The following is a 16,807-nucleotide window of genomic DNA, read 5'->3' on the forward strand; positions in this document are numbered from 1 at the left end:
CTAGTGCTTACGAGTATAATCATCTCTCTGTTAATGGGAAGTCTTGGCCAAGATTTTGGAGTTTATGTAAGATCATTATATAAGGTTATTAAATTGCATCCCACATGCCACTGTGAAGGTAGATCATCCTTACTGAAATACGAATGCTAAGCTAAAGTAAGTCATAGAAGGACGTGCTCAGTAAAGCAAGTACCTAAAAAGGTTTTAGCAAATCTGCAGTGTTCCCCTCTATTCCCTTTCCTGTATATTTAAAATGGCCTAGATCTAAAATCTGGTAACCTTTTCTGTTCATAAGGGACAGTCGGACTAACTGTCTCCTTTTAAAGCCGAGTTATATCTTCTGCTATATTTTCCATAAAAGTTAAATTCAGTATACATTTGGCAGACAAGTGTTCAAATTTGTCCAAACTCTGCATTTTCCTTTTGGACCCCATGAAGAATTTGAAAGCAAAGCCTTGTAGAATCAAAAATCCCCATGTCAATACATCTTCCATTGTAGATTGCTATTTGCAATGTGATCTTTGATGTAATTTTTATATTGATTATTTCTTCTTTTAGAAAATGTTCAAAAGTGGATTGGTAGTGGGAAAACTAACCTGCTGGAAACCCCCTGACAAAAGGGACATTCTCCTAAGATACCCACAAATATATCCAGAAATGTTCTGCAAACATTTAAGACCTTAGTTTAGTCTTTGCCAAGTTGAACACAGAATCACAGAAACACAGAATCACAGAATGGTTGAGGTTGGAAGGGACAGAGATAATCTTGTCCACCCCCCTGCTCAAGCAGAGCCACCTAGAGCAGGCTGCCTAGGACTGTGTCCAGATGGGTTTTGAATATCTCCAAGGATGGACACTCCACAGCCTTTCTGGGCAACCTGTGCCAGTGCTGGGTCACCCTCACAATAAAAAAGTGTTTCCTGATGTTCAGGGGGAACCTCCTGTACTTCAGTTTGTGCCCATTGCCTCTGGCCCTGTCACTGGGCACCACTGAAAAGAGCCTGGCCCAGAGCTGGACACAGTACTCCAGGTGTGGCCACCAGTGCCACAACCAACACATTTACTACAATCATATCTAAAGAAAGACTTTGATTGAAGAATATATTTGGGGGCTAATTAAAAAAATGCAACGATATTTACACTTCAGAAGGACTTCAGGGTAAAGGAGGGAAATGCTCTCAAGGTCAATGCAGGCTAAAATGTACGTGAAAGGAGACTGCTGCTTTTAATGGACAGCCTTGCTGAACTTGCTTTCCTCCTCTGTTCTTGTGTGACTGATTTAAACTACCTAGCTACAGATATTGCAGCTCAGCAGGCATCCAAAGGCAGATGGGAACTACCAGTGTGCACTGTACTTGAACTTCTGAAATAAAGGACAGTATCTCCCTCAAACTTAGACTAGCACTGAGCAAAAGTTGCTACTTTGTGCAAAAGAGGAAAGAACTAGTGATTTAAAGCAATCTGACTTTTCTAAACTCTCCTTTTTCTTAGATATATTTTGTTCCTCTGAAAATCTGTAAGAAAATATGCTTTCTGCTGGATTCTACTTTAAAAAGATTATTTTACTTTTACATAATGATAGCCACACCAGAAGCTATTACAACTTTTGGAAACTTTTAGTCCTTTCTAGGATAAATTTTTGAGACTTCTCTTCTCCGATGTGCAATGTAATTTCTGTATAGGTAAGAAATCCACGGCTTGCCAAATTTTGCTTGCTGATGATTCCTAATGGAGTTACCCTAGCTTTTTTTCATTACCGTAGAGCTAGTTTCTGCTTTAGGCAAGATTCAACTCAAGGGTGTATTTCTCTTGTCAGGTCACCCAACAGATCACTAGTCTGGCTGTCAGCTTCATTCCTTCCTTCAGAATAATATTACCCTTCATATTCCATCTTGTACAATGGATACATCTAATTACTAGACAACCCGCAGTGTCCTTACTCGTGGCTACAGCTATTCTGCAAGCAATTCCTTCATAGACTTGAGACAATTGAAAGTGGCAGTTGTCTAGTGTTCAAAGAAATAGAAATTGTATTCTTTGAAAGGGTAACCAGCTGAATACAAGCACTCCAATCCACCAGCAAGGCAGCCTAATGGTCTCAATTAATTCTGATAAATGGGCCTAGTCTCAGTTTCTGTAGTGGCTTTTTTTATTATTCTTGGTTTGCAGAGATGAAAATAGCAGCAACAGTAAAGAATTGAGCCTGATTAGGGTCACTCCTTTGATTCCATAGATTTAGTTGTAGTTTCCAAATGGGAATAGATGCCTGGGAACATTCATACTAAATTCACATTTTTTCCTTTTCATAAGATGTTGTAAAGTTCTTCAATTAAAGAGGGCTTTATGTATTTGTAAACTATAATTCCTACCATGATGCTTAGGAACACTGTATTTTATGACATTAGCCTGGACTAAACTAGTTTACGCTTACCCACATTAAAATCAAATAAGATGAGGGATCTTCCACTTAACATCTGTCCAGCTAACAAACAGGATTGAGAAATGCCATGCCAACCAGTGTAAATTACAGGCATCTGTTTTGATGGATGTTAACTGCTGGTTTCCAGATTTTCTGTTAGACATGGCCCTGAGCTGGGAAGCATTTTCAACATGGATGTCAACAGGAACTGAAGATATCCATTGGTCCATAATGGGTGCTCAGCACCTGCCGGTATCAGGTTCTCAATCAGCTACTTCAGAAGAGCCAGAGTTGCCATCTAGACAAATGTATGTGCTATGGAATTATTAAGGGTGACTAGACAAGATTCGCATCTCCTTTGCCTTTCTGCCTCACATAATGAATGTCTGACCCACTTTTCTAGTGAGAGGATCTCCATCTTATAAGTGTTATCTTCTAGGGGTGCAGACTCATTTTCAGGATACATTTTCTCATTTTTTTCTCGTAAAAGCGCTAGACATTTATTCCTGGTTTAACTGACATTTTAAACCGATTTGGAATGATACATGGTTAAAAAATAAACCTTTGTAAGATGGAAATTTTACTGCTAACAGATTTAAGTAGCCTAATTTTTTTCCCCTTTTGGCTTGGAATTACAGACTGCATTTATTCTTGCAGATAAAACAGGCTTGGAGAGTTCTCTGGCTCTGAGGCTGACTGGCAGCACGTAGCCCTGGTCCATAAAGCCCATACCCAAAACAGGGTTTCTGCACCTGCGACAGGTCATTGCCTGAGACTGTGCACTTTGGCACTGGCCAAAACTCTGCCAGGGAGTTAACACTTGCCAACAATCTAACTGTACAGCTGATTGCTTGAGCCCATATTAGGCCCTGGCCCTGCTTAGTTTACTAGTATAGACACAGCCAGTGTGTTTAATTTGGATAACATTTTGTTGGTGGTGGTTATGCATGTTAAATATTTAACTTTTTATTATACTCCACGATGAACAAAGTTTGGAGGATTTGCAAGGCCACCTTGGCACCTTTAAAATGACGCCATTTATCAACATGCCTTACTTCAGCTTATATTTCGATCTCAGATCCATTTGACCTTTCACACACTTCTCTATTTCTGTGGTTTTCCACAGACTCCTGAGTTAATGCATCTTTGTGTAAATACATAATTGTCAAATTTGCATACGGAAACAAAAAAGCAGCCCAAACCCTATTGGGGGAGATTTCAAAGGCTCCAAACTCCTAACTGCTGAAAATCACAGCGTAAACTGGACTCAGGCATCCTCAGCGCTCCTGTTTTTTTGTTTTTTAATTTTTGCACAGCAACAGTCAAGCTGTGTGCTGGTGACAGAAAATCTGTCATGACATTATGAATCTTCCTTCAGCCACTGTTCCGCAGACGCCACGCTGAATAGCATTTTGGCACAGGCAGGTGGGAAACAGGCATGAGCGGCGAGGGAGAGCCAAGATGCTGATGCTCTGAAGCAATCCATCTCTTAAACAGCCTCCGAGGAGACATCAAGCTGCTTTACCCCAGTGGAGGTGATTCTGCCATTCCTTTCTCTTTCTCAAGAGTCCCTGAATACACTCTGTGTGCTGTGCCAGGGCAGAATCAAGATCATTTTCTAAAGTTAACTAGATTTAGTCTGCTGTCTCCTTCTAAGGAGCTACTGTCAGCATCTTATGTGCGGCTGAATTAGAATGAGCCTTGTGTAATCCCAAATCCCCTCTGAGCATGTATTTATTCTTCAATTTAGAAGGATTGCAGTTCTGATTTTTTTTATTCCAGTTTTCTTTACAGAATTGTTTGCTTGAAATACGACTATTTTCTGCAGTTAGACTGATGAGGGTTTCTTATCTTAGCAGTATTACACACATAGGAATCTATGCATTTGGTTTGTGAAGCTTCAGAAACATTTATTAAAAATTTGCTAATATATTATGTTTATGTTTTACCCATTCTCTAACCTGCTTTTGATATCACAGATGGGTAAAAATGTCAGTAAACACATAAACCTCCACCTGTTCCTCAGCTGAAATGAATTTTCAAAGTTTAAAATATTAAGGATAAAATCCTGATACTAGGAATGCTTGGCCCAGAGAGCCCAGGGCTGGTTTTGATGATGTTAATGAGGACTCTACCATTGGCTTGTGATTAACGTTAACAGACCAGCTGCACGAGAAGCTAATGCTCCACTCTTCACATTAGACTTCTTTTTTATTATGGGGAGGAACAAGTTTACCTCATATCTTTGAAAATAGAAACATTTATCAGTTTACATGGAGTTACACTCACTTCAGAGCGTTAAAGTTTTTTTCGAACCAGAGTTCTTGGTTGAAAATTAATTTAAAATTATTTATATATGCTGAACGCCTGTGTAGTGTCTTCTGTATCTTTGCGCTTCCACCATGATTTCATGGTAGGCCAGCAGCAACTTAGTGACTACCCCTTTGCAGACACTTGCCAAAATAAATGTACTGTGTAGCTTACAGCTTTCTCCTAGAGAAATGCATGATTTTGATTTACTTTGCATGTGCCACAAAGCAATGAGCTGCCCCAAAGCTGCTTCTGAGTGGCAAATGACCTGTGGAAACCCGTTGCTGCTGTGGGAGTTGGTGGCTTACAGTTCCTGCCCCCGCTCCAAGGCTGCGCAAGACCTTGTGCTTCCACAGGGCTTTGGAGGTAGCTGGCAGGGGACTGAGAAGAAGAAAGGAGGAAGATAAAAGGTGGTGGATGAACTTGGAAGTAGGGATTTCTGGGCCGCTTTTTGATGAGGGGAGATGAGATCTATTTGATTAATTGGAAGAGGGCTCCACAGTGACCAATGCAGGCTCGCATGAGATTTAACAGGTTAACTTTAAGCTTCCTTGAGTCGTTTTTACATTAAGTTTTGCTTTTTGTAAATTTTATTCCTATAGTCCTTTTCGTTTGCCAGTAACAGTTCCTGCATTCACATCTTACTCTTTAGAAGTAGATGCAGGAAAAATTATGGAGAAGCAGTTGACTGCAGTTAGTATACCTGAGACCTCGTCTGGCATACCTTTGCACCTTGTGGCATCATTTACGTAGAAGAAATGCGCTGCCCTTTTTGAACGGTAATGTTTGACATCTGTTTCACAGGGAGGTGCAGGAAGCAGTCAAAGGTGCCTTTACTCACCACCTCTGGGGCTCTGAGGTAAGCCATGTATTGAATCACATCTGAGGTGTATTTGTGTTCCGGCTCGAGAAGAGAGCAGACTTCCAGGAATTATTAGGCTAACACTGACAATCTGGCCCAGTGTCACAGAAGGGCGCAAGCCCAGAGGTTGGCAAGTCAGGCCGTGATGCCCCGGGAGAGTTGTGTAAACAAGCATGCACAGAGCCACCTGTCCCCAGCCTGCCCTGAGGACCTAAACATCCGTCAAACTCCAGAAAAATCACTTGCCTTGTCCGAATTATAAAGCAGAGAGAGCCTATTAAATGTCAGACCCATTAGGAAGACACGCTTCTCCCCTCTGATTTTTTTAACTTTAGAGATCATCCCTTTCTTTTGCTTTAAAGGGAAAAGAAATGCTTTACTTGGGTATTATTTAATAAGTACTGTTAACATAACTTACAAAAGTATGAAAAAATACTTGACAAGCTATTTATTTTTAGAGTGTCTTCTGCTTGTTTTTCCAAATGCTGAGAACTTAAATTTCTTATTTTAAGTAGCTCAGGGAATCCTGAGAGGCCCATTTCTGAGGACTAAGTATTTAAATCCTTACCCCACATTCACCCCATGGTGCATTCCAGTGGCAACAGGAATGTCTGCCAGGCAGCTTTCTCTCATGGCCTCAGCACTGAGGGTATGTGGACTTAAAGACAAGGTAATTTAAGACTGAATTTCTAGAATATCACATTCAGTAGCTTGTGTGACAGGTCATATAATGGATTTTATCCAGCTTTAAATTCCACCTGTCAGAAGAACTGGTCCTCCTTTCCTAAGAAGGCACCAGTGCTCCATATCGCACTGTGATGATACAGATGATACTGTCCCATAGATGCACAAAGCACGAGTTCCTGTGCTAGCTAAGCCCACTATCCCTCAGAATAAATTATTCTCGAGGAAAGAGAGGGACTGTTTTCATCTTTGACCTCTGCAACAGCAAGTGATAAAAACATAAGGAAGTCCTGTGATGTTTTAAAGTATAAAAAGGCTCAGAATGGAACATCTTTTCCCATTAAATATTTTTAAAAATATCACCTTCTATTTCAGTAGAGTACAGTATTCTGCACTAGAGTACAATAACTCCCGATGCACTTTTCCATACTTGCTTTTCTCAGGTGTGATGTTTTGAAAAGGTAAAATGCAGAGACTTGAGTACATCTGTTTCAGATGTGTTGTCCTATGGGTTCAGGGAGGAAAAGAAGAATTAAAAAATTAAGTTTGTAAAAAAAATAAAATTAAAAGCCAAAAATGTTTTTCATAATGAGTGCTTTTGTTTCAAAGATAAAGATTTTCTTTTCTTGATGAAAGCTTTAACAAAATCCTGGAGCCTGGGTGACTCCTTTTGTACCAGCCCACCTCTAGTCTACCCCTAGTATAAAAGTTCTGCTGCAGACAGGCATGGGAAGCAAAATATGGATTTTGTTTTCCACAGATTTCACAACACGTGGCTATGATTTATTGCATTAAATTGTTTTTTTGTTTGTTTCTATCATTTCTTTGCTTCCCTCTCCTCCAAACTTTCTACCATAGTTAAATAAGATAAAGCAGCCACGACTATGACACCTGGGGATTATCTTGCGTAGAGTCATGCAAAGTTTAGACACAATTTTTTGATGACAAACTAACACTGAATACACCAGAAAAAAAATTATTCATCTCAACATACTAGGAGGTGGGAAGTGCAAAAAAAAAATTGTTTTGGTTTGTTTTTTTCATATAGAGTACCATGCACACTATCTGTTAGGAGAAGGAAAACGCTGAACTCCACAGAGAAAAAATATTAATATAATTTAAAATCATCCTTAGAACTGTATCTGTCATCTCGTATTCATGGCACAAGTGACAGAAATATCTTCTTGTAGGCCCAAGTCAACTGCTAAACCAATGCAAGGAAAATGTTCCCTTTAATAAAGAAAAATATTTGTGTAACAAGGTCATCAGGAAGACGTTTCAGACGTAACTCACAGCAGTCATAGACAAGTTTAAAGAACTGGAGGAGAGATGTTTCTTGCCAAGAGCAACTCTTGTTTACTGCCAAGCTGGCAAATACCCTATCTTCCTTGGCATCTCTTGGGTGTGGGAAACTAGTCATGGAAGGGTCACAAGAAATCAAATGGCAGGCATAGCTTTTGTACAGGGCACAGCTCGGAGCTGCTGGACATGAGTCCCTTTCCCTCTTCACAAGAGTCTTCAGCAGTTGTTTTAATGGTTCCCTTTAAGGTAAAGGCCTTCCAGCTCGCACATTTGAATGGAGCTACAGAACCAAGTGAAGTTGTGTGATCATCTTCACTTATCCCCTGGAAGCCTTTTCACATCCCACAGACTCCAGTACTGCTAAGGTCTCTTGCAGGGCAGATGTTAGATGCCTTCTGAGCCTTCTGTGTGTGGTAAAAGGAGAGGCATTATCAGGCATGAGTGTCCCACAGCTTTAAAATTCACTGAGCACCTTATGACTCCTGCTCCAGCTGGGAGGCAAAAGAGGAAGCAAAATAAAATTGGCAGAATAGCCAACCTCCCTGTGCTAGTGTCTTGAGAGTTTTTTGAAGAATGTGATTTACAAGTGTTTGCAAGAGAATGACTGGCTCCATGTCTGCTCAAGAAGCTGGAGTAACGGATTGCTAAATAAGGTTGGGGGTGTGAAATAGCAGGCTTCTACCCTTACCTCGCCAAGCTGAGCTCAAAACTGTAAAGCCATAGCACTAAACACTAAATGGGCAGCTCTCTGGAGAAAGTGTAATTGAGGAAATTATAGACTGTCATGTTAGGAGGCTTACTCCAAATTTTGCAACTCTCAGGCTACCCGAGTCACTGAAATTACACCTAGTAAGGAAGCCTTTTCTTCTGTCCTCTCTGGGAATGGTGTTTTGTAGAAGCTTAAGACACAGGGTGAGATTCAGTCCAGCACCTTCGGTACCTGACTGGTGCTTATCTGTTAGATGCTTTAGTGAGACAGTCTTCCTGAAGGAAGCGCCTAAGGTCTGTGTCTGGTCAGTGGAGAGAGGAAGGTCTTATAGAAGTTCTCCAGAGGCATATATCATCTGCCTCTGTGGCAAGTGGACAAGCTTTTCCTGTTGGGAACTTCAGAAGCACTTTATTTTCTCCACTGAGGAGGACTGCCTCCTTCCCTACTGATGCTCAGGCACCAGTTTAGGGCTTAAGCTAGTTAGGCAACATCCTGACCATACCTATTACAATACAATGGCCAACTCAAGGAGCCCGTCTATCTCCATCTTTTCCAATCTGAGCAAACCTTGGTTATCAGCCCTGCCTTGTCCTCGTAAACTGAGCAATTTACTGTCCTGAGAATTACCAGTGTCGATAGATGTACCAGGTCTGGCTGGGATGGAGTTAATATTCTTCATAGCAGCCTATATGGTGCTGTGTTTTGGATTTGTGACCAAAACAGTGTTGATAACACATCAGTGTTTTAGCTGTTTCTGAACAGTGCTTGCACAGCATCAAGGATTTCTCTGTTTCTCATGCTGCCCTGTCAGCGAGCAGGCTGGGGGTGCACAAGGAGTTGGGAGGGGACACAGCCAGGACAGCTGACCCAACTGACCCAAGGGATATTCCATACTGTATGACGCCATGCTCAGCAACACAAGCTGGGGAAGAAGGAGGAAGGAGGGAGGTTCAGAGCTGTACTGTCTGTCTTCCCAAGAAACCGTAACGTGTCATGAAGCCCTGCTTTCCTGGAAATGGCTGAACACCTGCCTGCTGATGGGAATCAGTGAATGAATTCCTTACTTTGCTTTACTTGTGCACACAGCTTTGCTTTATCTATTAAACTATCTTTATCTCAATCCATGAGTTTTGTCACCTTCACCCTTCAGATTTTCTTCCCCATGTTGCTGGGCAGGAGTGAGCGAGTGGCTGTATGGGGCTGAGCTGCCTACCAGGGTTTTCCCACAACAAAGAAGTACTCCAAATATTTGATACGTTTAAGAAAGAATTATTAGAGAAAAAAAAAGTTTGTAATAAGATGTACTGAATAATATTTTGATCTAACTTTTTGCTGTTAATAAGTCTCTATTAGGCAAGGTACCGTTTCCCCAAACAAAGGTGTGAATATTTGCCTATGCTGTTATGCAAACAGAAGACTTAATGTCTATTCTGATTTTAACACAGGGTGGAACAGAAGAAAACAAACATCACATGATACACAAAAGATATTTTTAGAATTCTAATGATTTGTTTGGATATATGATCTACTGAACTCATTCTTCAAACAGATAAAAGTGAAAGCTTCTTACTAAAAGCTGCACACACACACACACACACTCCCCCCCATTTCTATGAATGATGAGGAAGTTGAGGCACTAAGAAGTTAGTGATATAAGAGCTGTCTTCAGTCACCCAGGCTGGTGGAAAAACAGAAGAAAATTCTCCTAATCTTGTTATTGACAGTTAAAGCATTGTCATCACCATTAATGAATCCAGCAACATTTCCAGACAGGTATCTCTTGACAGATTCACATTACTCAAATACAAAGACCTGTGGAACTAGGGAAAGCATGTAATTACATTAGGTCCAGAGAATCTGTTATGATTAGGCTTTCCTGTTACAGAGAACTACCCTAGAGAATTACCTACCTAGGATCCCCTATATAATGGGTGACTAGTAAAGTTTGTTACTTTTTTTTTTTTTGTAATTTTTTTTGGTAGTTTTTTAGAGTACACAACTGAGGCAAGAACAGTAATCCGTACTCTACCTGGAGAGTTCAAATTTACCAAACAAATTTGGCACCGGAACCAATTGCTTCATTTTAACTGAGATTCTGAAACATTTCATATTGCCTTTTTCAAAGTTTTTTCCCATCACTCCTCTAATGGAGTTTCCACTATGGAATCACAGAAGATAAAGCTGGAAAAGACTTACTACATTATCTGCTCTACCTTTTTGATTTTAGAAAACACAAGTGATGTCACTATCCCCTTCGACCCATTCTTTGATTTAATCCTGAAAACTAGATTAAATTGACAGGATTTCTCTGTGCTCAGTCTAATCTACTTTACCAAAAAAACCCCTCAACCCCCAAAAAACACCAAAAGACAGGATATTAACAGCAAAACCAATTACTAAAGCAGCTGAAGGGACATCCTACATTTTAAAGCAATAATTGCTTTAATTTAGATTTAATACCCATAAGCTGTTCAAATATATAATAGTATTGCATTCTGAGGAGTCGAGGCACTCCAAGGGTCACAAAGTTCATGAAAGCTTCAAAATAGAGTATAGTTGTCAAATAAGACTTCCTGAGCTATAACATGCTTAAAAAATAAAATCAGTTTTCTTTAAGTTTTAGAAATTAGACTGATACTCGTATGGCCATTCATGTTCCAGTATGCAAGGCAAAAGCCAACCCGAGCTGTACATGTAGTCATGGTGGATAATTCTATGAAAACATCATCACAGCGGTTGTTAAAAAGCAAGCAGAGTGCTAGGAATTAATAATAAAAAATCAAGAGCAAACACAAAACAGGGTGCACCTATGTCTTGACTACTGCAACAGATCTAGTCACACATCTCAGACAGAAGATAGCAGAATAGGAAAGGTACACAGAGAGACACAAGGTAGGTGGATAGATAGAAGAGAGTTAAGGATAAACCATGGTCTGCCTCAGTTTCGTATCACAGAGATTAAAATAGAGCAGACTATGGAAGAAAAGACAGCTGAAGGGGGATATGAGAGAGCTCCATCATCCTAGGAACAATTATTCGCTGTTCTTCACAATCATAAGACCAAGGAGGCATCAGATGAAAGTAACTTCTCATAGGGTAAAAAAATAAAAGGGAGTAATAGTTCACAGAGTGCACAGGTCTGATGTAGAATTTATTGCTACAGGAAACTCCGGATGCCAAAAGTTTAGATGAGTTCAGGAAGTCGCTTCAGAAAATGGTTTGACAAATTAATGAAAGAAAATTCCATCAAGGGCCATAAAACACACAGAAATAACCTCCTGGCCAGGAAGTCCCTAAGTTGCAGATTGCCAGTTGTGAGGAGTTTTGCTGTGGGTAAACTGAGGAGGTGCATGTCCACTTGTTTTATCCTTTCCCTGTGGCATCTGCTACAGGTCACTTCCTGAAATTGGATCCTGAGCTAAATGAACCTCTGCTCTGTAACAGTATAGCTAATCTTACATTGTGCCCTTGTCACAAAGCAGAGATAACAGTGGCAAAACATCCTCCCTTTTCTTCCCATTTAATACACTTGCACCTCTTTGCTGTATGGCTTGAACACATTGCAAAGTAACTTCGTAAAAGCATGAGCTCTCGCTCAGCCTTGCTCCAAATATCCTCTGCCTCCAGGTGAAACTGGAAGTAAGAGCCAAGGCAGGTCCACCCTGGTACTGCCTCCAGGATGTGGCATCTTGGAAAAAGCTGTCCCATTTGATGCCAGGTACACACATGTTGGCATGTATTTTTAAATATATTGGGGGCAAATAGCCTCAGATTAGATTGGGTCCACATGGCTGATTCAAGTGAAAATAACACAGATACACAGAGGAATGGTCACTCCAAAAAGACTGAACTGTGTATGTAACAGGATGCACAGGCTTCGAACAGTACTGCATGTCAATTACTTCATATTTCAGCACTAACTGTGTTCATGAAAATAAGAAATAAAGACCTGATACCTCTCAAGACACTGAGAATTTAAAGCTCTTTCTGATACTGGTTTTAATTCTTTGACTTTCCAAGTGAACTCTTTGGTTAGGAAGAGACAAGCAGCCACAATTTTTGAGCCTATTTTCCACTAAAATTACTCCACACCAGTTAAAAGATATAATGGAATTTAAGGCTTGTGTTTTCAGATTTACAGAATATATATTATTCAACAACTAATTAGTAAACCAGGTCACCATATATTCACATTTACGACCATCTCCCTTTTACCCTCCTGAATGCAGAGAACTGCAATATCAAAAGTACAAGCAGAAAAAAAAAGTTTTGAATGCAAATTATAAAACGTTCAGTATCAAGTCTCTCATTCACACATACTAGTTTTACAACTGAAATTTCCTCATTTAGTTATGGTTTAAGTAGGGTAAATATAGCTTGAATTTACTATTCTCTCCTCTTCCCCCTCACAAGATGTCCAACCAAATCAGGGAATTGTTTAATCAAATTTTTAAGTGAAATGTTAAATTGTGCCTCTTGGCAGCAGTCCTCTCCCACAAGTTTGCATGTTCCCAGTGCTTAGCACTTTCCATTCTCATCGTTTACCTGTGGTGGATATGGAACCGAATATACTACAGGACATACCATGAACAGCTGCAGCAACAGCACCAACAAAAGCAACATGTGTTGTTGGGCCTTTGGTTTCCAGGTGCTTGAGACACAGCTGATGTTCCTTCATTTTGTGACTGCTGCCTCTTTCTCATTTCAGCTACTTCAGTGCCCAAGTGGCTATAAGAACACAGACATAAGAGATGTACAGAATTACTACAGGCCGTCATAAAGTACATTCACATTTCTACAGCAATCTGATTCTACTGACTCTCACAGCTCATGGCAACAAAAGCACGTGGCCATCAACTGTGCTGGCCAAGTAATAGTTCTATTGTGTTAAAAGCAGTTTCCAGAAGACCGCGTTTTAGTGACACGCTTATGCTACAGTGCCATTGAATCACATCTATTCTTATCGCTTTGGCTGGGCTAAAAGAACTGTTTATTACCCTTTTGAACAGCAAGCTACACAGCTTGTGTAGCACTTGGTAAAGACTGAGTTGTTCCTTACCATATGACTATCACGGCTCTTTCCATTGTACTAAAAATAGAGCGGGATGGTTATTCACTTTAAACATGAGCTGGAAACTGTCCTTTTTTACTTTTTGACTTCTCTTGTCAATGCTGGACCGATGAAATTGATATAAGTAGTATTATATCATGGGCACTAATAGCTGTCTGTTAAGAGCCAAGATTTGCTACTTAAGAGTTATTCTCTGTAAAATAAAAATAATAATAAATACATATTTCCAAAATACTTTTCCAACTTTGGGGCTATTTTCTTGTCACAGAAGATTTTCTCTTGCTCATTGCCAGTCTTTCCTAGGTTTTATTAGGCCAAGATATTTTTCTTTCCAGTGACTTGCAATATGCAGCTGGAAGTAATATTCCATGCATTACTTAGTTTTCAAAAGAAGTTAAAACATTTATTGCTAAGTTATGTTATTTAGGAAGGTTTAGATGTCAGGATCCTTCCAATGGTTCACATCTTCTTTGTACAACAACCGTAAGCTTCCCAGAGTAGTGGCTATTACAAGCATACATAAATTAGAATAAATTTAGTACTTTTGCCTTTGAAAAGGTACAACCAGATTACTGTGGGGAGGGGCCCGGTTTCAAACAGAAGCAGGTAGAAAATGGCCTGGTGTGAGCAGCAGGCGCTGTGCTCCACACCCCCAGGGCATCCTGCGGCAGCCAGGAGTGCTGGGAAGAGGCAGGCTCTGCTTCATTTGCCACCCGGATCCAGCATGCACAGACAACCGAGGGATGTGCTACTCCGTCTACATGCATTCAAGCAGCAGCTGTCAGAGTTTGCATTGACATGGTTGCTAAAGCTCCTGAAGTTCTTCTTCTGCAATAGTGTCCTTATAGACAGTTTACACACAACGACATGTAGCAAGGATACTGAGCTTCAGTACTCAAGCTCATGCTGCAAAACTCAAGGTTGGTGGTTATTTCAGCTTCTTGCACAGCTAACTTTTCCATGTACACTGTCACTGAGTAGAATCAAGTAATTTCTGAAGTGTTTGGTCAAATTGAACAATGAAGAACCACTTAACTACCGGTGGTGATGGCACCTGCTTATGCTATTGATATTACCTCTTATGGTTTATAGCTGCTGAACTTTTGAGGATCAAAAAGACATACTAAAAAAACCCACACCATTTTTTTATCAAATGTTAACACGTGTTGTTAGCAAGGGATACTTTGACATAATCGAGAAACTGCCCATATTTTTACGATAGATAGGAAGGAAAGGAAAATTGTTGCAGCATAATATGTAGCTCAAACAGTGAGTGACAGTATGGAGTCACTTTCTCCTAATCACAGTGCTGAACTTCTGCTGACTGCGCATGATGCAGTTAAATTATTTCATAGATAGCTGTGTCATGCTGTGAATGGTACTTGCTTCAGCAAGTGCAATGACTATGGTTAAAGGAATTAATTGTTTCCTGTAAGTAAGATAGAGATTCTAGAAACATTTGTATAAACCCACAAAATTTATTAGTTTCAGAAACCAGTGAAATTACCTGTATTTATTTGTAGGGCTGGAATCTTGAAATGAAAACATCCCATGCATTCCACCTGTGTACCTAAAGTCACGCATTTCTTACACAATTTTAGCTATCTGTATAAAATGTACTATGGCTGAATCTGTTGCACTACAAATACAAGGGGGCAGGATGAAGGTTATCCATTCAGACATGATGATGACAGTTGGTGACTTTGCTGCACTTTCACAATAACTTTAACACAGCACAAGCTGCCGCTGCCACTGAAATAAATGTCTCTCTCCCTTTTCTCCTGCACAGCTCACAGTCACTCATTTCCTCACTGGAGCTCTCCCCTTCTCTGTGCTGGCAGCAGCATTTGTGCAGGTACTGGGTGAACTGGACAAAAGAGTAGCCATGATATAAAATTAATCCAGAAGGGGAAGGAAAAAAAAAAAGTTCACATCCTTAACCCTGCTCAGCAAGCTCTACCACTGAAAATTCTCCAGCATTCACGCTTCAGTATGGACTGCCGTGACCACATGTTTTGGAGTTTTGCAAGTCTGGCAATACATGGTAGCAACAGGAGTTGTGAGGAAACATGGGTCTTCATTGTAGAGCATTTCAGGAGGCATGGTTTCCTCCAAGGCTGCTCAGAGCCCACAGGCTAGCCAGTCTTTAGAGTGGGACTGCTTGCTTTGCTATGCTCTCACTCTGCTCTGGAGTATGGGGAGGGACATGACCCACCTCCTTCCTGATCCTGCATTATTTGGAGGAGGAAGAGGGCAGTCCTTGATTGCAGGTACACTTATATTTATCTATTTAGGCTGTATCTGAAAGAAAAAAAAAAAAAAAAGAAAAAATCTCCCTCCGCCCAAATCCTGTGTACTTACATGCAGGCAGAGTTTGCATCCTAGCCCTAATACAGTATGTTTGGCTACTTGAGGATAAAACATTAATTATAATGCCAGGAAAGTGCTGCAAAGGGGTATATTTTGAAATGGGTTGATAACATGGATACTGTCTAGTGTGACTATCCTTACCTTCCAAATATAATGGGCAAAGATCTTACTGGCACAGTAGGACAGAGTTGTATTTAATCCATTTCAGATTCTGTGTCCTTTCCACAGCTGATGTTGGTGTTCACTCTGAACCTTGCTGTATCTGACAATGCAAAACTGTTATTTAGCTTGGCATGACTGGCATACTGATCAATAAAAGCACAAGGCTGAAAATCCAAGCAATGGGATGGTGTTCTTAGTGAATACATGAATGATGTTCAGTCATCTGGCTTAACCACTGGCTGAAGTCAAAGTTAGAAGCCCTTTTCTTCTTGTGTTACATTCTCTTAGAGAGCTTCTAAGCTGAAGTCTATAAAAAATGTGAAAAAATCTATCCTGTGATGCAAAACAATGTGTTTACTAAGGATGAAGTAGGACGGGTGGAAGCTTTAGTTTCATGCTTGTTTTGATTGGATTTTGTGTTACATGTTGTATTTGCAAATACCAGATGTCATCTGCGCAAAACCGTAATTGATTCCATTAGATTATTTAGGATGCAGAAGCAGCAATATCTTAATTCTTGGCTATATTTAGAGACTGAACTGTAGACAGAGGGTTTATATTTGGTGCCTTGGTCCAAGGCATGAAAAGGAAATTCAGAATCTTTAATTCAGCAAGTCACTCTGATGAGATAAATTATTTTTCTGTAATTAAGTATGAAAGTTGGTACGTAACTGTGAGGGAGTAGAATATTGTGAACTGATATTGAGCAGAACTTCTAGGTTAGCGGTACAAATTGCACATACTGTCTCCAAGATCTCAGTTTGCCTTTTAGCTTTTTCAATGTTTTCTTTCTTCCTGAGACCCTCTAGCTTGGCAAAAATACTGGGTGGTGAAGGTGGGCCTTCGTTCAATGAAATAATTTTTCTCCTTGGTACTCTGTATGATCTCTCAGACCATCACAAAACAGGTATAAGTTTC

General features: G+C 40.2%; 1 protein-coding gene across 5 annotated transcripts in view; it reads right to left on the reverse strand.

Moving 5' to 3' along the window:
* Positions 1-16,807, reverse strand: part of RGS17 (regulator of G protein signaling 17) — a 72,510-nt gene that overhangs the window by 15,611 nt on the left and 40,092 nt on the right. For 4 of the 5 annotated variants that reach the window (XM_069787048.1, XM_069787047.1, XM_069787051.1 and 1 more), the window contains exon 2: positions 12,871-13,014. The exons of the other annotated variant lie outside the window; for it this stretch is intronic. In XM_069787048.1, the coding sequence (XP_069643149.1) occupies positions 12,871-13,014 (144 nt within the window). The remainder of the gene's footprint in view (positions 1-12,870; positions 13,015-16,807) is intronic. 5 annotated transcript variants of the gene reach the window in all.

The sequence above is a fragment of the Haliaeetus albicilla genome, chromosome 7, assembly GCF_947461875.1.
Source record: "Haliaeetus albicilla chromosome 7, bHalAlb1.1, whole genome shotgun sequence".
NCBI lineage: Eukaryota > Metazoa > Chordata > Aves > Accipitriformes > Accipitridae > Haliaeetus > Haliaeetus albicilla.